This window comes from Perna viridis, chromosome 2 (genome assembly GCF_037379345.1).
Source record: "Perna viridis isolate PV_CMFRI_1.1 ecotype Kerala chromosome 2, ASM3737934v1, whole genome shotgun sequence".
In the NCBI taxonomy this organism is placed as follows: Eukaryota; Metazoa; Mollusca; class Bivalvia; order Mytilida; family Mytilidae; genus Perna; species Perna viridis.
The window spans coordinates 22,817,116-22,841,395 of record NC_142446.1 but is presented as its reverse complement, the minus strand read 5'-3'; the positions used below and the strand labels follow the sequence as shown (position 1 = coordinate 22,841,395).

The following is a 24,280-nucleotide window of genomic DNA, read 5'->3' as shown; positions in this document are numbered from 1 at the left end:
AGGAAATAGACTAATCAGATTGCTTGTTTCTGAGTTTGAGTAAGAGCTGTAAAGAGATATATTTAGGAAAATGAATAATAATCAATTTTGCACTGAATATGATAAAACCATTTTCCTTTCAGTATATCTTGGAACCTTTTTCAAAGTTGCTAAGTTTTGCTGTACAGAACTGTAATTTCAAGTTGCAGCACATGTTGGACATATGTTCCTTGGGAAATAGGTCCTATATAAAGGTAAAAATTATTGACAGGTTGAAACATATGAACATTTTCTGATCATATCCTAAGTTTGGGAGTATATAGGAATCACATTGTCTAGTCTGTTTAGGTGTAACTCTGTCTAATAGCTCAATGGATTATAGTAATGTTAGGCATCATATGTGCATGAAAGAAGATAATGGCTATTGAATGCCTGCTTGGGAAAATAATTATACCCCATGCAAGGAATTGCAGGGGTATAATGTTCTTTGATCTGTCCCTCTGTCAGTCTTAGCATGTTGTCTGGATAGCACCTCCATCTTTTTACTGATTTCCTTCAAACTTTGGTGAGTGGTTAATAGCTATTAAATTTTGGATGGGATTGATTTCCTTAGAAAGAGTACAGGGATACAAATTTTTTGGGAGGGAGACTTTGTTAAAAGGCTTGTTGCTTGGGTACTAAGTGCCTCCAATTTTGCTGTATTTCCTTTAAACTATCATGAAAATTAGTAGAAATAAGCAATTGGATGGGATGGATTTTTACAGAAATCAGTCAAGGGGGCCATTTGGTATAAGGACTTGGCTTCTAAAGAGAGCAAATGTGGGTGCATGCGGTATTGTGAGCATGCTCATTAAGGTTCTTTAAATAGTTGAAGTGTTTTACATGTCCTCATCTCTTTCTTAAACACTCCATGGTTTTGACTAAAACTATAGAAATGTTATTTATGATATATATAGATGTTTAAAAAGGAAGGTACCAGCATTAAATCATTCAAATTCAAGGTACAATTCTGTAACAGTTTTTCATGAAGTTTTATTTTTGTAAAATGAAAGTCATAAATGATTTCTGTCACCAATGGCATGTTCTTAAATGTAGAATTTCTTTATTTAGGAAAGAGACAAGCTCTACCTGACAAGGACTGTAATATTTGAGTTAGTCCAGGCTATGAAGTTCAAAATCAGTTTACCAGATGAAAACTTTCTACTTCTGGTCCAGGTAATCATTGTAAATCAAATCAGGCTATAAAGTTAACATAAGTCATTATTACTGCATATACATGTTTAGACATATTTTCTGTCTGCTTTTATTTAGATTCTCCTTATTGTTGATTATTGTTCATCTTGACATAAAGCATGGTATACATACTCCATGGTGAGAACATTGAAGTTGGTTCAGAATGGATTGTAACCATAGTGTCACATTGGTAAAACTACTTGGTTTCCATTGTTGTAATATGTTTTTCTTATAAAGAAAAAAAATATTATAAACAATGTCACAGTTCTAACAGTGTTTTACTCACTGATGAGTTTTTCTAACATGACATGTTTCAACAACACACATATTGTTTTTTACCATGTTTCTACAACACACATATTGTTTTTTACCATGACTTAATAACACACATATTGTTTTTTTACCATGTTTAAACAACACATATATTGTTTTTTACCATGTTTCAACAACACACATATTTTTTTTCTATTTTTCAACAACATCCATAGTTTTTACCATATTAGTACAGAAGAACTTTGATGTTATTGAACCCTGATTAAATGAATGCATATCTAAACAATACATCTCTTTAAGTCCCTTTATTTCAGGGTTATTTTGCATTCTGAACCATTATGAACCCAACATCTGCCTAAACCAAATAAATCATGTTGTCCCAAAGGAGTTTGGTTTAGCCAAGTTTCACTATACAAATGTATATAGGCTAAATTTTTTTTCAAAAACCTAAATAAAAGTTGTACTCATATCAGAATCCAAATAATGCAGGGAGACTCTTATTTATCTCACATTTAACAAGGACTGACTATTTATTATTATAACCTCCCCCCTCAACAGGTAATTAAGGTGTCTTCTGTCTGTACTTCCTTCTATTGCGCGGAGGGGTACCTATCTTTTATCCATTACTCATGCTGCACCACAGCTAACCTATTTCTTAGTTGATTGATTTGAAACATTGTAGTTTGTAGTGTTGGATGGAGGAGGAACCATAGCTAATACCAACATTATAGGAGAACAAGGAATGTTGTACAAAACACATGCACATATGTTGGTTAGCACATGTGCTGCTGAATGTATGAGGGAACATCTGAATGAATGCTTGGAGTTTATATCAGATATACATACCTTATCTAAGGTCAAGGTAACCAAAACTTATATCTAATATCATATGAAAATTACACATTTACCTCTTGTTAAATTTGTCTTTGTGTTTGTATGTCTTTTCTTAAACAGCACTGTTCTCCTTTCAGTGTATTCATGAGCTTTAGGAATCTACTTTAAAATGTATATGGAAATGATAGAGGGGTTATCTAAAAGTTAACCTGTATTTGATCAAAATTTATTTTTTAAAAATGGCTTTATTACTCATTGATAAACCTTGGTGATAAAAAATTATATCTTCTATATAAGATGTACTTCAGTTGGAACCACTGATGGTGATGTCAGAATGAATATATTAGAAATTTCAGTGTGATTATCTGCCTCAAAAGGTCTTACAAATGATGTTGAGGACTATTCTTCATAAGAAATACCTGTTTTTATTTAAGTCTTTAGAATTTCTTATTGGTCTGCATTCTTATGAATGTTAAATTCAATAATATAAGTGTCAAAACTACTACGTGTATCTCATCTCAACAGTTGCCTAAACCAATTATGCATTTACGCATGATTCACATTCAATTCAAATTATCCAGTTTGCATTGATTCAGTGTTCATTGGAAACATCAGTAAGGTTCACCTGAATTGGCTTTGGTTTAACACACATTAAATTGTTAGATTTTCATTGGATTACTTTTAAAAATTCACTTTTGCTGAAAGTGTTCATTCATATACCATTTGAATATGAATCATTGAGTTAACATTATCTAAAATGTATCCAAAAGCAAATCCAATACTGCACATTATTTTAGTTCCATTTATTTGCGTTGGAAATTTGTTACATGTAAATGCATAACTGAATTCGTACTTGTATTGAATGTGAATTGAATGTGCATTATTTGATTTGTGTGACCACGCCACAATAATGAATATTACTACTTAAAATTAAGTGTCCTGTAGTCGACAAGTATCCTGTAGTCAACAAGTGTCCTGTAGTCGACAAGTGAAGATAACTGTCTTGCCATGACACATAATGTATGTAATGTGTGTATAAAACAGAGGCATAAAATTAACCGTCAAAAATTATATTTGGTAGAACAATATGAAGAGTGGAACCAGTAGCCTGAATGAGGATACATTGGGTAGTCAGTTAAAGTCTGGCATTGCTCAGTATGTAGCCCTAGAGATTACCAGAGGTAACAACAGAGAGACGAATAGAGCTATCACCAGATATCTGCCATGGTTATATCATCCACCATCTACTGTACAACAAGGGTTAGTCCTTTTTATCTCAAAGGAAGTTGAGAAAAGAATGAAGAAACATACTGTCCATCAGCCCTTCTGTCCATCTTTCTGCTGTTCTTCAATATCTATCTATACTTATATTTTTAATCTTCAACTCAATTGATTCATAAGGTCCTAGATAAAGTTCATAGGGATATCTATTGAAGATCAGAAAATAAATGTGGTCTTTGTTTTAAGTGTATGATTGTGGTCAAAATTATTTCTGTTAATATTTTAGGCCAAAGGAATTCACAGACTGCATTGGACACATCAGAACATTATCTTGGCTTTTGATTGGGTCATTGACTCACACAGCAATGACAGAGGGGGCAGCACCAGTTTCCTGTTTACCAATACCACTGGATGCTAGTAGTTACATTGCTGAACATGTTCTTGTTATAATGACTGGATTTGATGAAAGATCAAAAGTAAGAGTACAGAATTAAAACACTATTATGAATGTTATTTTGCTGTACATTGTTTACTTTCTAAATATGTGGAAAACTAAGTTAATCATTTTTCAATTTTTTTATGATTTAGAAAAGTTGCAGTGTATAAGAATTCATAATGAGTTTGGTTTAATTGTGATATCAAATAAAGGCAAACTTTGCCTTGTGTTAATTGACTTGTGTTAATTGACTTATAATTAATTGTTAAACTGTTTATACAAGCTGCGACATGCAGATCCTCAATGGAAACCAACTCATAAGGTTAAATCACTTGTATTGTTAGTAGTAGATGTTATTTTATTTATACAGCTTATATCACATATTGGGTTTTAGACATTTATCATTTATCTATATTCACATTAAGGATTGAAATCTAAAAGTAATATTTTGCAATATTCACTATTTATAATTTTACTTTTTGAATTTTTAGGTTTATTTGCTATTTATACACAAGTTCCTATTTTGAGGGAAAATATGCTTGAAAATGCAATATGTTTATGTTAGGTGATACATTGGTTTGCAATTAGTTGATTTAGAGGCTGTGTAGATTTAGTTGTGTTATTATAACTAGGCACACAAAGTTTTGGTGTGTATATAAATCACCCCTCCTGTCTATCTATCTCAGGGAATGTGACCTTTGTTCAATGCCTGCAAAAGAGGATTATCCAACTTAAGATTTTTACATGTTAAAACCTTGTATGCATAACTCTTCATAAACTGGTCAATGGATTTCGATGAAAGTTTGCAGGAAGGTTGGGATTCATAACTAGATTTGCATGAACAACGATAAGTAATGTCAAGTCTATGCATTGGGAGATTATTGTAAATGTTTAAAAGTATTAAAGAAACATGATATAAGTTCACTTGGTGCAGGGGGTATTCTTTTTGTAAGCTTACTCACTGTATTTTAGTTTAAATGGGAAAGACCAAGACAGAGTAAAATGTGTACCAATAAATGTGTACCAATAATTTAAATAATACAGCTGTATAATACAGATTTACATGTAAAGGAAGTTAAAATTCTAATGAATTTTTAAATTAAGCATGTTGTTTTCATTCTATATTAAGTCAAAAAGTGAAATAAACAATTTACTTCGAAGTTATTTATGATAAACTGGTAAGTTTGTTCAATTAACTTTTATATATTTCAGATTTATATTTTGCACTGTTTAATCATGATACATTTACTTTCAATGACGGATCATTAAATATTAATACACTTTTCCTTAATGAGATTGATTACATAACGCTTACTCAATTATACCTCTGAAATATGAAATATTTCTCTTTGCAGGACTCAGTTTTACATATGAGCTCCTTGTTCCATGCTTTCATACTTTGTCAGGTAAGTAGGTTACAAAGTATTAGTTCTTTGACCATAGTTACTTACCTTTTGAAGTATAATTTTTACAGCAGGAATTTGAATTGTAAATTTAGACTCAGGAATTTTCCTTAAAAGTCTTTCTGCTATAAATTACTGAACTTCAATGAAAAAGAAACTGTTAAAAATTACCTATGAAGATGCTCTAAAAATTAATTTCAGCTGTGGTCAATGTATTGTGAGTCAGCTGCAGCCCAGCATCCAGTAACATCAGAGAGTCACCATGCTGCTTCATCTACTATTATGGATTTCTGGGCTCGAGTCACACCAGGCATACTACAACTCCTTTCAACACCAAAAGAGGTATATTGCTATTTCCCTTAGTAATAAAAGTCATACTGCTTAAAAGGGAAATGACTTATAAAATTAAATAATTATTGAACTAGTGATATCACTCAAACAATAGAAAATTAATGATGATTTGTTTGGTTGACCTGTATAAGTTAACTACTGGTATATTTGTGTTTGATATAAGGTGTCAGAAATGAGAAAAAAATAATTCATGACATGAGTTATAATGTTTTATCAGTGTGTTTCCTCAATAAATAGAATATTTGAGGAACTGCTGGCTAAATATGATCCAGTATAAGTATCTGAAGTGTCTTAAGTAATACAAGCAATAAAGTACATGTGCACAAAATAAGGCACATCTGTATTTGACAGTAAAAAGATAATGATTGGAGGATACATACAGATATTATACCAGTGGTTTGCTATAGAAACATTTGATCATAATGTAAACTATAGCTAATTAATTTTTAATATCGTTTTATTGTTTTTCATTGTACTCTCTCCTGTATTGTAGAGATTATCATTTACACTTTATTTTGCCACCTCCCTTGGTATAGGGTTGTCTTTCCTTCCATTTGTACTTTCTTCTGTAACACAGAGGGGTACCCATCTCTTGTCTGTTACTCCTCCTACACCATTGAATAGAATTTAACTTTCACAGAACTTTTATTATATATTACCTCATATTTTAGATTTTGATCTGAATCAATTTGGGGGTTTCATATAGCAAAACATGGACTTAGTAGTTTATGAACATCTTAATATTGGGTACCCATCTATTATCTGTTACTCCTCCTATACTGCTAAATTGAATTTAATGAAATGTTCACAGATTCCATACTTATTTATTGAAAAGAGCACCTCTTATTTTAGATTTTTATCTGAAGTGTTTTTACGTCTCACATCTGTGAACATGAACTTTATCCTTCCCTGAGGTAGGGGTACCCATCTGTTATAGGTAACTCCTACACAACTGAATTGAATTTAATGAAACTTTCACAGAGTTTTTATTACATATTACATTGTGCACCCCCTCTTAAGATTTTGATTCAAATTAATGTGGAGGTTAAAAGGTGTATATTATCAGATGGGGGATTGGGGATATCAGTTCAGTGAGCATTGCTCAGTTTTTAAGTTCACTTCTTTAACATTGAACACAGTTGTTTTACTAGCTGTATTTTGAGATTTCTATATCAAAAGTGTTGTTAAGACCAATACAATGTTTCGTTTAAAAAAAAAGATAACATTGTAATCTATTGAATGATAAACATACTGTTAAAGGGATGAATATTTGACAAGGTGCTTTCTTGTGTTTATTGTAGTTCTCTGAGAAAGTGAACCTACATTTTCTTGGACTGATGGAAGCCCTGAGAGAGTGCAACTCTTCTGTACTGGCAAAGGTACCAAGTTTTATTTAAAAACAACCATATTGCAACTTGTGTTTAAGTAAAAAAAAAAACCACATTCTCTGAACTAAATATAAAAGCTTGACTATAATTGAGTGGATCTGTTTGAAGTTGTACCAGAAGGTGCCATACCACCACAGGATGAAAGGTTGGTATGGATTTTGGTGGTTGAGACTAACTGTTTAGAAATGAGTATTCATATCAAGATGGGCCCTGCAATGCAGTTTAGTTTTTCATGCATACTTCTCACCTGCCTATTTTAAGATCTCTCATGAATAGGTCCATGTTAACGAACATTGTATATTGAGATAGACAGTTATAAAGTCAATGGATCTAAATCAACCATCTAGTGCTTACCTATACAATAAACTTAGGTTTCATCATATATATTTTGTACTTTAGGAAAACAACCACAGTTGAAAATGTAAGAGTTCTATATCTATGATTTCTGACACTCAAACTGATGACAACAATGAAAAAAAGGAATAAATTTAATTATAAAAATCACGAATCACACTTGACAGGTTCCTTTAATAGTACACAAAATATTAACATGAATTCATGGTATGAAAATAAATTGTGACCACAAAACCCAAGAACTGCATAAATAATAACTAGAAATCATACACATCTACCAGTAATTAGAAAGTAGTAACTACTAATGCCTGATTTAATAAAATTACAACCTTCAACTACAAGTTATATTTCAGTGGGATTTATTGAAAGTGATGAAAAATAAATTATTTGTATATTCAAAACTTGTTCAAAAAATTTTTTCAAAAAGTACTTGAAGAAAGAGTTTTCAGAAGTTGAAAGAGTAATCAAGGGAACCAAGGTCAAAAGAATGTAATCCAGGGACAAAAACCAGACATGGAAAACACATACACAACAGAGAACATAAAGTCACTAAAATCATACATACAAAGTAACAAAAGCAAATGAGCAACTCGGACTCCACTAAAAACTGGGAGCATGGACCAGGTGCACTGGTAGGGTAATTGTCCTCTGCTTTTTTTGAAACACCTACTGAGTTGCTCATGAAAAGTCAAGTCTGGGGAAAGGAAAACTGTGACACATTGAACATTTTATATTTTAACTTGCTTTTTAAATTTGGATTTCTGACTTGATGGTTTTGTTTCTCTTACAGCTGTTTCCAATGTGGACATCTATTTTATTTACATATCATTCACAGGTAAGTCCATATAAGACCCCTATTACACATAATTTTGGTTTAATACCCCATTTTTGTGTGCAGTTTCTAGGCTTCAGGGCATTAAGTTTCACTGTTGTCTGTATGTCTGTTCCTCTGTAAAATTTAAAAACCTTTTTCACAATGGTAGCAATTGGAAATGTTGTCTTTAGTTTGACTTTGGTAGGTTGTACAGCTTTTTTGCTTTGTTAAGCATCAGTTGCCTGTTTGCTGGAATGATCTTGTTGTTTTGTTAAAGTTTTTAATAAAAAATGAATGAAATTCTCTGTGTTGTTTTTCCTTTGTTTGTTATATGGTATTGCCAGCTTTTTGAATTGGTCAAACAACTTCCTGGTTGCCAGATTTTTAATCAAAATAGTTCGAAATATCTTATAATATTTTATAAATGAATCACTGGGACAAGTTCAGGACATGGAACACTTCTTTTTTTACAGTGTATCAGTATTTTACCTGTGTGACTAACAGTGAAAATAGCTGCTCTACTCTGCTCATCCAATTGTCTGTCACACTTAATGGTACCTACATTATGTACCGATTATTTTTAACTAAAAAAATATTGAACCAATATTATTTAAACTTTGCACAGTTTATATATATATATATATTGAAGATGAGAATTTCATATTATTGAGACATTTACTAATTCTTTTCCAACACTTTCTTTAGTGTGTTGAACTTATTCAGTTTTTTTTATTTATTATTGTCATGGGTACCTATTTTGTGTAATTTGTAGCTCAATAATCTTTGAACAAATATAATTAAAATTTTTCATGATGTTTTTTACATATTGAAGATTGTGCACCTCCTACTATAAACAAATTTTAGGGAATTTTTTCCCATTGAACTTAGCCACTTTTTCAGCAACATGCTTTTAGTACTGTAGGTAAAATGTAAGCCACTTTTTATACTAAACATTACATGTCAAAATCTGTATCAACCTGAGACTCCTATATCACCTTAAGGGGCACCAGCCTGTGGGATGATACAGGTCAAGGGTTGATATCACATATCACATGTCATGTTCATTAAATCGTAGATTTTAACTATACTTTAAGTATGGTTTGTGAAGGGGTATAATGTAGGGTATGTGATATAGGCCTAGGGGTGTGATATGTGTATGCGATATAGGTCTAGTGGTGTGATATAGGGTATGCAATATAGGGTAAAGAATATAGGGTTTAAACAAACACTTATATTGCATATACAAAAGGTATATTTTTATCTAAATATATGATAAAAGTTTTTAACTTGGTTGGTGTTTATTCATTTATGCTTGAAGATATTTATGTGCTGAAAAATATTTGACAGTGATGCTGGTTCAGACACGTTATTGATCTTGTTAAGACCTATCCCTCTCTCTACCGTGATGCTGGTTCAGGCACGTTATTGATCTTGTTAAGACTTATCCCTCTCTCTACCGTGATGCTGGTTCAGGCACGTTATTGATCTTGTTAAGACCTATCCCTCTCTCTACCTTGACAAGTAATAACAATGTTACAGGGGGATTTAAATCTTGTACTGTAGGAATTTATTAAGGGTAGAATTCTTTTTGCTTGTGTAGCATATGGAGATACAAGAATCTTAACCTGTTGAAGTGCTACAAAAATAAATGAAACCTTGAGATAAATGTATGTTTACTAGCTTAAGTTTGTTTGAATTATATTTTTTTTATTTTTTAGTTACCTGGTCATTTACAAGTGAGACTACAAACAGTAGAGAATTGGGAACCCCCGGCACCTGCTAATGATATGACACTTTTTAACTCGAGTGTCCTTCTGTCATGGCTAAAAAGAATCCAGTTTAAACTTGGTCAGAATGAGGTTCAGTCTTCTGCTGCCACTCAGTTCTATACTGTGTAAACCGTCTTTGTTTAGTCAAGTTGTATATTTGATAGTTGGACCTATGAATGTACTGAGTCAGCTGTTTAATCCAGACTTGTTGATTTAGTATCTACTGTTAATTTAGACATTGTGATATTACTTATGTGATTGAATTTTTACAGTCTTAGAATTTTTTAAAAGACAATATGACAAACTCACAGTTTCAATTTCTCAAGTTTTTGGTATATAAAAGTTTTAGTGCAAGTAAATTTGTTTAAATTAACTTCTGTTGCTTCTTTCTTAAAAGAAAGGAGAAGAAAGAAAATATTTTTTCATAAAGACAAGCATAAATACCTTTTTTGGTCTCTTTAATGTAGGCAGAACCTTGCTTTGGAAAAACATTTTATTGTATTTGCTTTTTTTGGCTTTCCACTTGTACACACAAAGGAGTTGCTGCTGATAGGTCAACTAAATTTATATTGTTAAAACTGGATAATGTTTCATGATCTTTTGAGCCTTCAGTGTTTCTTTAAAATTTTTATTACCCCACTCAAAAACATTGTGTGTCTATCTATCAGTCTGCCCTCTGATGGTTTCCAGATGACAACTATTTTTCAAACTTTGCATATTTATTGAGTATCATGAAATACAAATCATGTTTGTATTTAGTTTGATTTGATTATTTTCACAAAAGTTATGGCCATTTTAAGTTGTTTTACTCCTATAAATTTCTTGTGTGTTGGGTATCATTTAATGTCCCAGTGTGCCCTATTTTTTACTTTTACAAAAACTGTAGTTTTTTTTTTATTTCAATGTAAAGAGGTATTACATGATTACAGAGAAAAAAATGTGAAATGTTCCCTTTTCTTAGAACTAAATGAAATCATTATGAAAGAAAAGGAATTGAAGTGCATCATCCGTATAAGTTAGTTATTCTTCCAACCTAACTAATTATCTCAGGCTACTGTCATAATGCTGAAAAATATAAGCAATTTCAAATGACAATGTTAATAGCAACTTTACCGAAAAGACATATTAATATTAGTTTTGAACATATTGACAAAACTTCATATCTGGCCCCCACTTGGCTTGTGTTACTTTCTGTCGTGACTTATGAAATGCTGTTTTTCTTGGTGTCAGATATTAATATAAAAAACAATGGTTGTATGTTTAAATCAGTGTGCAATTATGTATTATTTGTTATGTTTTGGATATATTTGTATATCTTTTAGATATTTAGGTTTTGTTTATTTATAGATAGTTGCTATTATAGAATAAATTGTTAAATACTTGTTCATGTTATATCATTGATAATTACTGGGATTCAGAACTTGTCTTTTATACCCCTGCTTTAAAGGATAGGGGTATATTGTTTTACCCCAGTCTGTGTTAACATGTTTTCATAACACTTTTTTCTGGCACAGTTTTCTCTTTAACTACTCATTGCAGCGGCTTGAAATTTTACAAGATCATAAATTGTTGGCTGTCATTTAATGTTATGGTCTGTGTCACCATTTCCTCTTACTTTGCACCTATACACAATTTGTTGAAGGAGAATGAAATGTTAATAAAAAAAATGCAAGGTTCCATACCACAAAAGGAAGATTGAGATTAATTTTGATAATGGCTCTTACCAGATAGGAATAAGGGACTTTTATTTTGAGTATAAGAGATTCAATCTCTGGGATATTGTACAAGGTTCAATACCTCAAAGGGAGGGTATTAATTATGTTAATTTTTAGGGTTTAGGAATTAAAGATCAAAACATGCATTTTCTCAAACTTGTATATGATGAAAGGTAATCCAAACAAAAGGCAAATAACTTATGAAGGTATGATGAAATGGCGAACCAAGGGAAACATGAACTGCTGAAGGTATGATGAAATGACGACCCAAGAGAAAGAGTAATCAAGGGAACCAAGGTTATAGCGGTAATCAAAAGAATGTATTCCAGGGACAAAGACCAGACATGGAAAAAAGACACATACAACAAAGAACATAAAGCAACCAAAACCACACACACAAAGCAACAAAAGCAAATGAGCTACTCGGACTCCACCAAAAACTGGGAGCATCGACCAGGTGCACCGGTAGGGTAACGTGAAGAACTGCTGAAGGTATGATGAAGTGGTGATCCAAGGGAAACGTGAAGAACTGCTGAAGGTATGATGAAGTGGTGACCCAAGGGAAACGTGAAGAACTGCTGAAGGTATGATGAAATGGCGACCCAAGAAAAATGAGAACTGCTGAAGGTATGATGAAAGGGTGACCCAAAGAAGGTGAAGAACTGCTGAAGGTATGATGAAATGGCAACCCAAGGGAAACGTGAAGAACCACTGAAGGTATGATGAAATGGCGACCCAAGAGAAACGTGAAGAACTGCTGAAGGTTTGATGAAATGGCGACCCAAGGGAAACGTGAAGAACTGCTGAAGGTATGATGAAAGGGTAACTTAAGAAGGTGAAGAACTGCTGAAGGTATGATGAAAGGGTGACCCAAAGTAAATGTGAAGAACTGCCAAAGGTATGATGAATGGGTGACACAAAGGAATTGAAGAACTGCCAAAGGTATGATGAAAAGGTGACACAAAGGAAGTGAAGAACTGCTGATGGTATGATGAAAAGGTAACCCAAAGGAAACGTGAAAACTGCGGAAGGTATTTCATTCGGAGTAAATTGAAAGGAAAGAAGCTAACATATAAAGGAATGGCTACATTTAAATTTGGTATACCCGTGTATATAGTTTTGTTAGGTCCTACTATTTGTATTTTGATTAAATCAATTGCAAGATAGCTTTTCTGGGAATTCTCCTTATGCTTGTTACTGTAAATTCTATTTAGCACTTCAGCAACCGATACCGTTATCAAACTATAACAGAAGTCCATCACAAATTTAAAGTAAATGAAAATTTAAACAATTGAACATTCAATTCAAAAAGTCAAAAAAACATGAAAACACAGTCAATGATCTTTTTTATTCATGTTAAATTTGGTAAAATTTGCTTGTCCTGTTTCACATAATTTAATTCATTTCCAAATTGTTTATTTTTTACGAACTTCTGTTTTATTTCTCTTTTGTCTACTATTGATTTTATCGACAAAAAATACGACCAAACAAAAGACTCATTTAGTACGGTTTGACAGAATGAGTCGACCATTGTTTGCTTATATAATGCATCTGTACCAATTAAAATACATATCAGTAACCAAAACTGTATTGTTGTAACGTTAAGATAATTGTGAGGTCCCTAGCAATGATCGACATAATCTCAAAAAATATCTTTATTGATGACTCTTTGTTACTTTACTAATAAGTAGGACAAATTTAACCTCATGGAATAGAATTATAAATATGGTAAGAATTGATTATATTAGTACTGAGATATAATTAGTTTAGTTGTTTTATTTCGTAACTTTTATCATTCTATACTATATAGCTTTATTATAACAGATGTAGACGAACTTGGTCAAGTTTTTGCGTAAATGTCGAACAAATGTTTTATGATCGATTCGAGTAAAATAATAGACTTTGAACAAATCCATAGAGTTACATGTATTACTTTAGCCTATCTCTGTTTTGCCAAAGAATAAGACTTTATTTTGACTTTTGACAAATGTAAGTATCAAGCGGGTATGATTTTATGTTTTAGGCAGAATATGGGTTGACAGAAGAACACATTGCAGGTTTGTATTACCATGATTTTGTTATTCATAATGCTAAACAGAAAGTTGTTGAGAAGAATTAATGATTACCAAGATCTTGTGCAGAGTATACACATATATACATCGCCAAATATTTAGTTTTTTTTTTATATTTTGACACATTTCATATCGAATCCAAAATTTTTGTGAACTGATTTTACTGAACGTCTTTATATATTTTTTAAAGGTCCAAAATGTCTTTTCTTTTCTTATATTATCAGGAATGTTACAAGAACAACTACGATTTTTATGTTAAATGCACACTATGTGTCCCTATCCCATCGAAATTAACATATTTTATTCCGAAGATGGGATTTTAGGCTTTTTTCATTAAAAGCTGCATAAATTCGACTTGTCAAGTTCATGTTTCAAATATGATGCATGTAATTCGGTTGGTAAGTTAATATATTACTGTATTCCTATAAAACAGAACTCAGTATGAAACAAATTGTTCACACACAGCACAGTTTACAGATGACCACATGATGTAACAGTGTATCACTCATTTGCTGTTTTATTTATATTGGGATATTCATTATGATTTTAATGGTCATGGTAAATTGCCTTTTTTGAGCTGCGATTTTTTAAAAGGCTCCCGACTGAAATAATTCAAAACTTCAAAAATTCAACCATGTTGCTAAATTTTGTATTTTTCTGATTTTAAGGTTTTTTACAGATTCCAATAAAAATCGAGGACATTTAAACAGCATTTGAAATCGGCCCTACACACATGTTCATGTATTTGTGGTTAAAATCCTTTGAATTAGACACCCTAATTCACCAGATATATTCAACACAGCGTTATCTACATGTATATTTAGTGTTCTAAATACCGAAAATTTTTGCTTGAAAATTAGTTTTTTCTTTTTGTTTGTCGAGTGATATAAGATTAGAGATGCTTTCAACGTACAACAACTTGAACTTATAGTGAAAAAATCTGGGCTTTCCATCCAGTGGGTTTAAACATAGAACTATGATGAAAAAATTATAGAATATAATTTTTGTCTACAAGTTTACTCATGAATGGGGTTGCGTAAAGCCTTTGAACTATGTTTTCTGTCAGGTATACTTAATCTCGAAATAGTAATTTATGTTTATTTCATATTATAAGGTATTGATTAAGTAATATTTTGAAATTGTTTTTTTTTCTATAACATTTTGGAGACGTTTTGAAGAACCTTGTTTTTTAAAGAACGTGAATCATTTGTTACATATAGGAAATACTCGGCATCATATGAATAGAGTTATTATCAAAGGTAAAGTTGCCAATAACATATTGAAAATGCACACCACTTGGAAATAAAGACCAAATATGACTTAGATGTATTCTTTAGAAATCAAACATGCTTTTGCCATATATGATCGCGGTGGAGAGGGTGTGATACTAACTAGAGAGCTGGGAACCGTGATGAAATCTATGGGGCACGAGGTTACTAGAGACGAACTGGTTGACTTGATGAATGAAGTCGATTATGAGGGTATGTGAGATGTATTATAAGTTGAAATCCAAATACATGTCGACAAACTTAATACCAATAACAATTTTTTTGTAAATAGTCGTATCCTAGGCATTTCTCCGCCTCTTTCTCTAGTTATTTTGCAGTTACTTGATACCATGGTGGTCATTGATGTAACTTATGAATCCTAATGAGTATAATGTATAATTTAATATTCGTGTTCGTGAAAAATTCATTTATTACCGACAAAATATGTTGATCTTTTTCCCTTAGATATGCTCAAAGTTTATTTAATATGCTTTCCGTGACCAATCATTTATATTTCTATTTTTGGCAGGGAAAGGAACAATAGGTATCAGAGAATTCATGTCTCTGATGGTCAACCGCAGCAAGGAAGAGGCGTTTGCTAACAAACTGGTGAATGCTTTTAAGATATTTGACATTAAAGGTAAAGGCTTTCTTGATGCAGAAGTAGTCAGACATATTTTGACTTCAATGGATGAAGAGATGTCAGTCGACGAAATAGAGGAACTGTTGAAAGAAGCAACATCACACGGTGACAATAAAATCAAATATGAAGGTAGGGACGTTATGTAGGACTTATGTTAGCTGGTTTCGACTTCTGGCTTTGTTTGTCAATCTAACTAGGAATTTTATTATTAATCAAAATTTCTGTTCCAATCACCTGAATAACAACTTGGCCACTAAAGTGGTGATAACTTCAAATAACATACCAGTAACATTGTTTCGACCGCAGACAACTTGAAGTTTGGTTGGTTTTGGATAAGAAACCGACAATCTGGATTTACGTGGAGTTCCCATAATTGAAAATTAAACTAGTATCATGAAGTTCCCATTGCCGATACACTGGGATTAAGATCGCTTAATTAATAAGTTTAGATCGTTCGAACATACAGTAACGGTCACCGACAATTTGGTGTTCCATTGCTGAAATAAAATGGGTACTTTTGAGTTTCCATCACTGTGATAGTAATGAATTAAAAACAAACCATTTAAATAATAAGCCGACAGTCTACATTTTTATAATTGCTTTAGTTTTTACACCAGTTACTTCTAGATTTTTCTTTTTACTACTTTTCGAGTCTTGAATTTCAAATGAAAAATCTCTGAACCGTTACGGGCGAGCTACATGAATACCAGTAGTTAGTAACAGATATATATATATACATTGATTATATTAATATATTTCAGATTTTATAAGACAGCTAGTCAGATGATAGGACTTCGTTATTTCATCAGAATGGTTCTACTGGAATACGATGTTTCTGAATAAGATTACACGTAACTCTTCTATATGTCTACATGGTTTCCGACTCTCAAAAATATTACTTACATAATATTATACTGAACTTTGCTGATGAAATTAGCAAGTCTTTTTTTAATTACGTGTATAATTCAAAAAGTGACGTTAAGATCATTTATAATGTGTATTGTTTTGTCTTTTGATTTAAGTGACCATATGGAACAAGAGAACATATAGTATTTACACTTTAATTAAATCTAATATATTTTGCTTGGCCTAACTGTGTTGTGTTTTTTTAGAGTTGGTGTTATTGATGAGTCAGTGTAAGAATAAATGTAAATACAAAAATTACAATCTAAAAGAAATAGTTCAAATTTCGGCATGCTTTATACGTGTTTTATGCAGCACTCGAACCAAACCATACTGAAGATAATGATAGAATTCTGAAGCCCGTACATGTTCAAGTATCTTTTGTCTCTGCCTATTGTCTTTTACCAGTATGTTGTGATGTTAACACTCGTTATCTAGTGAGTCCTGAAAGGTTCATGCAAACCAATCGATCATTACCCTTTTAATCAAAATTTTCAAACATGTTTACCTTCTCTTGAATTAACTGCCAGGTAAAGTCTAACAACCAATATTTGAAAGCAAAAGGAGAAAGATCATTTAAACTAAATATTTATACTAGAAAAGAATCTTAACAAATGATTTTGTTTGACATGATTTAGTAGTTGTGGCGTTAAAATGATCGAAACAACTTAAAAATGTATTCGTCTTTCTATATAGAATGATCTTAGACGATTGGCTAAATAAACTTTGAAGTGAAAGGGACTCTTTCAAGTGTAAACCAAATGTCCGATAAGTAGAGATATAAATAATTGATTATCAATGACGAATAACTTATAATTGCTGATTAGTTCAATCTACTAGTCTAAATGATAATTAAAATGTTTTCGTGAATGTACAAGTTTCTTCAATATGTAAATAATATTGGATCTATTCTGGATCTATTCTGGATGGATCTATTTGTAAATGGAATATGAATGAATGTATTGTAAGTACCGTCATTTGAAGAATGCACTTTTTTACAAAAGCGAAAACTTCGATTGTTGTGACACATTTCATCCATAATCTGTCTTTTAAATAATTCTATATAGAAACGTCAGTTGTAGAATGAATTGCAAAGGCGCTCCACCGCAATGCCCACTGTACAAGATATGGTACATACTTCGTTTTATTTGAATTCCGATCAGTAGAACTTAATTAATTAATTTCAAAATGTTGATGATAATATATTGTTGGGAAGCTGCTCATTGTGACAAGACATGAGCTACTCTTTTTTTGCCAACCGTTCTCGTACTATGTCGAAGTGCAACTTTCGGTAATCTCACAAAAGGATAACTAGTGTTATACCAAGCAATGCACAATAAGCTAATAAATCAAGCAATACCAATTAACTGCTTTTAAATAAATATCTTCAGTGTCATATTACTAGTAAATATTGATTTTACATATATTTATAATATTATTCACGTATTGAATATCTCAACGTGAAGTTTAGTGAGCCCTTCCTCCTGTTAATCATTAGTACATTATCAAATCAAAATGTCAAGACTGACACCACACGAAAGTCTCGCCTTTTCTATAGCCACACATATAGACTAAGAAATGTGTTGAAAATGTAGATTAATACATATACATGTGTGTATATATATCAAGTCTTGAAAAGTAAGGATAATTTATCTGACGTAGAAAGCAAAACAATAACAATAACAATTAAGAGGCCAAATCAGCAAATGGCAGTGACATATATTGGAGACAGACATGCAATGCCAGTTAAAATTAACTGTTAAATGCTTTGGAACAGTTTTTCTTGTTCTGTGTATGTGCATGTTTGGTGTATCTCAACATGTTATTAATCCGTTAGTCTGTAAACTTATGGCTTAAATAAAATGCTAAAATTTGCATCGCAAATTTGACAGTTCTAACATCGTTGGGAATTTTTCAGACCCTTCTATAAGTATACATTATCTTCTCTGTATCATCCGATGGAGCAGTGTAGCGAATAGAGTCGTCATATTCTGAGAACTTTGTATAATATTGATTTGTTGTGACATGTAACATTAATCTGATCCTCTATCCTACCTAATAACACCTAAATGAGCTGTCCCGTACTACCATACATCGTGTACTAAGTTACAGCCCTAGATTAATCCTACGAGGAGGAAATCAGACCCTTCTATATGTATATATATTTCCTTTTACTTTACGTTATTTCAATCAAAGTCCAAGGTAAAATAAATATGTTAAAATCAGAATGAGATTTTAGCTACATCATAAAGAGACATTACGAAATATTTTGAAAATACCCCACACATGTACAAAATAGTATATTGATTACACGACAAAAGAGAAAAGGTCACTACTAAAACAGATAAACATGCTTATGGTGAGCAAACATATGTTTTGGTAACGTTCATACTTCTTTGCATATAAGTTCATCATTAAGTTCCGTTTTTTTTCATGTGTGCGCTGAGACGTAATGATTAGATTCGCTATTTGTTTCCGAATATTAAATATCAAATGCATAACATCACAATATAACATCCAAAGGTACCTTAATAATTCAATACAGAGGCATGGTATTGCAACTAAAACATAAATTATCCATTTCACAATCATTGAAATTTGCCATTTTAATACTTGTTAAACAATACTTTTAGTAGTTGAAACAAATCAGTCAATTTGCACGAGGATATCTAGTTTCCGTATGTATATACCGTTAGATACCCCACTGCTTAGTTAAATAATTTTATTTAAACATATTGAAATAGATGTTATCAAACTATTCAACCTAAGTAGTTGTGCAAACATGCGAAAAGGCTGTCACAATTGACTAAATGCCTCGACCAAAATAAAGTTATTACTTCGTGAAGTATAGTACCGTCATGAACTGTTGATTAAAATTTTAACTTCCAATGATAAAAATATAGATAAATTTTGACTGCCACAGTCAACGTCAGCTTGATTTAATGGCAAGATCATCAGATAGCTCGACGGTAAGATTTTTGTTAGTCGCAAGTTTTTCCTTAATTCAAAAGTAAGAATTCTCATCTAAATAATTTTGTTGATACTAATAATTTTATCAACATTGAGTTAAATTAAACTTTCTTTAACAATATGTTTTTGCCGTGTATAATTGTTGAAAGAAGTTCTAGAAGGTTCTGTATTTGTCTGATATTTCCTTATTACAGACAGTATTTGACGTTTTGCAATCGTATGCCATACAAACCCAAGTAGGTAATTCATGGCTTTATCAGGATAACCAAAGACTATTGTAGATACTTACCTACATGAATAAAAATGTATCAGTCTCCGCTTTGACATGATCAACTATATAACACAGAAAGCACATAGCTATTATACTAAACAGCTATTTTCTAAAGATGTGATGTAAAGCAGTCGTTCTCATATTTTCAAACAACGTTTATTTAACCCACTGGTTAACTACAAACGCATACTCAAATCACAATAACTTCTACAGTAATAGGGAACTTTCATCAGTGTCGGGGTGGTTTAATGTATTGGCGAGGCAGAACATTGTGCATGAATGCTCATTGTGTACAAGACGAAATTTGAGGTCTGCTAGACACTCCTGGGAGGATTTCCATGGCTTCTCTCTTACCATCATAGACCACCGTTGGCCTAGTGCAATAGAACACTTGATCATTCTCAGTACCTCAGGACCAATATTTTGGTCTATTGCATCAAGTTCATTTAATAATCAACTGGTCGTTAAGTAAAAGAAATAAAGCAAAAGGTTACCAACACTCTTTCCCGTGTTCTAAAGCTTTCCCCCAAAGAAAATAGATGTCACCCGGAAGAATAGCTAAGCAACCATTTCCACATTTGACAAACGGAGGGGATGGGTGGGAGAGGAAATATGGCTTCCTTATAGTATACCCGAATTTTCAAATGAATATTGTTATTGATTAAACGATTCAAGTGATTTATAAATAAAGATAAAGCGAGTAATGTTAATTTCAAAATGACAAAAAGAATATTAGGAAAGTTAAAATGGTAGACGTGAAAATGTATTGAGATGGTGATTCACACTACCCGGCTCCAAATTAAAATTATCTATATACAAAAAATATCATTCCAGCTTTATTTACACTTGGTCAAAGATTACCACTGTGGGCTCGTTTGATGACAACGTCATCTCCAATAACACCACAAAAATGTATCTCACAAAATGTGTGTATCACAAAAAGCTTATACATATATTAACTGTAATAAAACACGTGGCTTAGTTAAAACAGTTTTCGAATATGTTATACATATCAGCTGAATTTTGAGATTCTATTTTCGCAGAGGAGGCGGGCTAAATCATCTCAAATAGAACGAAAACAGATTTCCCCATGTATATTTGTTATAGACATTCATGCTGATTGTTCTCTTTAGGATGATTTCTGGGTATGTTCAGATCTAAGGTCCTTGTGTTTGTGATATCCTGTTATTTTTCTTTAAGGAATCACGTGTACTATATTTGACAAATAAACCTATATTATGAACTGTAACATTAAAGAAGGAAGTGTCTTTGAAGTAAGGAACAGAGGTTAATCGTCTATATAACTATGTACTTTACATAGCCTCTTGACGTAATCCCTTTAATATGCCCTACATTAAAAGTTTTTTAAGCTGGATTTAAGAGAAATATAGAAAAGTTCGCGATACCCTGTTGTGGAATATGATTTATCAACACATGTTTATTTCCTTGGACGTTTTATATAATGTATTTGCCCCCACCCCCAACAACCCCGTGGTTTTACTTCAGTGGGTATTGATATGAACAAATAAAATGCTTATTTCAATAATCGAAGATAAAACACGAAACTATTAGACAAATGAAAAAAAAACCCTTATTTTTTATTACAGAGCAGTGAGTTCTCAAAAGAAGAATTACAAGGTGAGGTCCACTACTGAAGCCGCGCGGCTTTCTTTGTTGAAGAGGGAAAAACGTCCAACAGTTTTGTAATTTTTTTTTTCGAAAACTTATATATATTGCATATATGCCCGTGTGTAAAAAAATATGTGGTATTGTTCTAGCTGTATTTCATGGAACTTTTCAGTGGGTATGAGTACCTATGTTCATCAATTATAACATGATAGACTGTTGTTTTGGTAAGGAATCATTAATAAGGATATATTATAAGTTGTTCATTTACCATTTATTTTTCTCGTCTATTTCATATTTGCAGATCTCAAAACGCAAAATGTAATACATACGATTTACGTTGGAGATATAAACGACAAAAACAAACAACTTTCATGGACCATCAGTTACTGTACATTAATATTTTTGTCATCCTTAAATGGGAACTTATGTACCAGTCTATATACTTCAGACACTGCTTTTGTTAGAGGTGATTTAAGGTGTAGAGAAACTCAACGAATAAAAAAGTGCTCTCTTGGTGTACATACATGTATGCTATGTTTTACGTAACGATAGTCCTTTCTGTATTTAGATAATTATTTTTGAGAAAACCGTACCTTCATCTCCCCTAGAATAAAAAAAAATTAAACAATATCAAAAACGATAACTCTTGCAAAGTGGCAACTTTATACAAATCTAAATAATGTGCAACAACAAAATGACGAACTAAGGCTGGTTTTGTGGGCTGTAACTGTTTATAGATTAGAATTGAAAGTGAATTCAATGGGTTTAATCACCTCCTGTCTGCTTCTTATAAAGACTGCTTTCTAAGATAACAAGGTCGCACATTCCGTTTTCAGAATAATTACCACGAACAGTTTTCTCATAACAGGTTATAAAGAAGCCTTTGGATTATTTGACGAAGACGGAGATGGAGTTATAACAACATGGGAATTAAAATCTGTCTTAAAGGCTCTGGGGCAGAATCCTACAAATGAAGAAATAATTGAAATGATTCAAGAAGCTGATTTAGATGGTATGAGCAATAGATGTAAACAGTAATGTGCGTTTTATAACAGTCAAGTTAACGATATATAAATAAGCATTCATCAGGTGAATGTCCGCGAACAAATAGATGTAGAGATGACTTCAATCATAGCACATATCGACTTGTACTAGACATCAATGAAATTAAAAATATTGAATTTCTCCGGAATGATACCGATACAAAAAGGTGTGGTTACTGAATGTTTTTTTTTACGACACGGACTGTTAATTCTATTTGACATTTTCAGTGGACATTTTTCAAATTATGATTACGAAAACCAAAATGCCACGGAATATCTAACATGAAACGATTTCTGAACGACTGACTCCTTGTTATTTTTAAATTATAAAATAGGATATTGATTTGATAAATAATTGTCTATCCCACAGGAAACGGAATTGTTGATTTCGACGAATTTCTCAAAATGATGATTAGAAGAAATAATGCAGAAGAAAATGAAGAAGTGTTACAAGCAGCTTTTGCTGTAATTGATCACGACAATAACGGCTTTATCACATGTGCTGATCTTAAACACGTGATACAATGTTTAGATATAGACATTTCAGAAGAGACAATGGAAGAAATGATCAAAGAAGCGGACGAAGACGGAAAAGGGAAAGTCGGAGTTGAAGGTTAGTACAAGTATCAGTTATTTCTGTAAGCGGTCGGAACCTCTCTTTAAGGGATCTATTACCTGCAGCAAATCCAGAGAACATATCTTAACCTTTATGTGTCGGCTGATTATCTCCAAATGGTTTCTAACAGACGATTCTCTATTTGTCAACTATTCTGAAGAACAAATATCGCGTTCTTTATGGTTAAGCAGGAATTACATAAAAGACACATACATGCTATTCATAAAATTACAAAAAACCACACAATAAATTACTTATATCTTTTACAGAGTTCATCAAAATAATGAGATCGAAATGAAGTAGAACCTGTCACCATTTATAGTAGTGGTATCAAAGTTGTTAGAATGTGTTCACTAGTCAAACATTAGTTCATTAATTAATCTGCTCATTGTTGTTCTTTCGCAATAAATATTGCAATATCTTTTTATAATTATTTAATATAAATGCTTACAATTTACCAGAATGTAAAAAATGCACCTGGTTGACATGTTTATTCTTATTTAGTACTTTAAGCTGTTTTAAAATACGGGCTGGATTGGTTTCAAAACTTGAGTGCGAGTATTTGTAAGAATTAGGCCATTTGGGAAAAATCAGAAACATGCATGTCAAAACCCCACCGATCTGACAATGTAATATCACTCAAGGATACCTATCTGTATTTGAAAAGACCGTTATTTGATCTCTTCATCAATGGCTTTGCACAGAAAATTTTCAATAAAAGCTTAGAATTAGAAAAAAATGAGGTTTTTGACAGAGTTATCTGCCCTTGAAATGTTCATTTTCAGTGCATTTCAATGAAATTGCAACTCAATGGTACAGTATGATATGGAAAATCTTGTCTGTTTCCTAGTTTCTGATGGTGTAAATAGTCAAATTACACTAAATAAATAAATTCATCAAACTTAACAGGTATGTTCTATATGTGATACACTTGTAACCTGATTCGAGTGGAAATAAAGTATAATACGACATATAATTTGTCATTTTCCAGGTAAGAGTGACAGGAGACGCACTTTTTATCCACAGTTCCCCTTAACTTTTTGATGAAATTACTATTAGCTAATAACGTAGGGGTGGATTAGACATCCACGGTGA

General features: G+C 32.1%; 3 protein-coding genes across 9 annotated transcripts in view; all 3 read left to right on the top strand.

Moving 5' to 3' along the window:
• The window catches only part of LOC148624109 (protein unc-79 homolog), a 60,995-nt gene extending 49,558 nt beyond the window's left edge, over positions 1-11,437 (top strand). For 4 of the 6 annotated variants that reach the window (XM_088566611.1, XM_088566612.1, XM_088566614.1 and 1 more), the window contains 11 exons: positions 123-233; positions 1,090-1,194; positions 2,168-2,347; positions 3,401-3,579; positions 3,827-4,016; positions 4,260-4,298; positions 5,332-5,382; positions 5,581-5,721; positions 7,032-7,109; positions 8,263-8,307; positions 10,005-11,437. In XM_088566611.1, coding sequence (XP_088422737.1) covers positions 123-233; positions 1,090-1,194; positions 2,168-2,347; positions 3,401-3,579; positions 3,827-4,016; positions 4,260-4,298; positions 5,332-5,382; positions 5,581-5,721; positions 7,032-7,109; positions 8,263-8,307; positions 10,005-10,184 — 1,299 coding nt within the window. In that variant the 3' untranslated portion in view covers positions 10,185-11,437. The remainder of the gene's footprint in view (positions 1-122; positions 234-1,089; positions 1,195-2,167; positions 2,348-3,400; positions 3,580-3,826; positions 4,017-4,259; positions 4,299-5,331; positions 5,383-5,580; positions 5,722-7,031; positions 7,110-8,262; positions 8,308-10,004) is intronic. The other 2 variants (XM_088566616.1, XM_088566613.1) reach the window with 1 other exon arrangement.
• A 1,919-nt stretch (positions 11,438-13,356) lies between these two features.
• LOC148624108 (calmodulin-like) lies at positions 13,357-16,841 on the top strand. Of its 2 annotated transcripts, XM_088566606.1 has the most exons (5): positions 13,357-13,498; positions 13,794-13,827; positions 15,180-15,323; positions 15,640-15,882; positions 16,515-16,841. In XM_088566606.1, exons 1-5 carry the CDS (start codon positions 13,496-13,498, stop codon positions 16,538-16,540), a joined length of 450 nt encoding a protein of 149 aa, XP_088422732.1. In that variant the 5' UTR covers positions 13,357-13,495; the 3' UTR covers positions 16,541-16,841. The 2 variants fall into 2 exon arrangements, with proteins under 2 accessions (XP_088422732.1, XP_088422733.1); XM_088566607.1 differs by lacking the exons at positions 13,357-13,498; positions 13,794-13,827 and having other exon boundaries at positions 15,156-15,323.
• A 2,561-nt stretch (positions 16,842-19,402) lies between these two features.
• On the top strand, positions 19,403-23,606 carry LOC148624107 (neo-calmodulin-like). Its single transcript, XM_088566604.1, has 5 exons — positions 19,403-19,625; positions 21,505-21,535; positions 22,395-22,538; positions 22,940-23,182; positions 23,455-23,606. Exons 1-5 carry the CDS (start codon positions 19,599-19,601, stop codon positions 23,481-23,483), a joined length of 474 nt encoding a protein of 157 aa, XP_088422730.1. The 5' UTR covers positions 19,403-19,598; the 3' UTR covers positions 23,484-23,606.
• Positions 23,607-24,280: the final 674 nt, after the last annotated feature.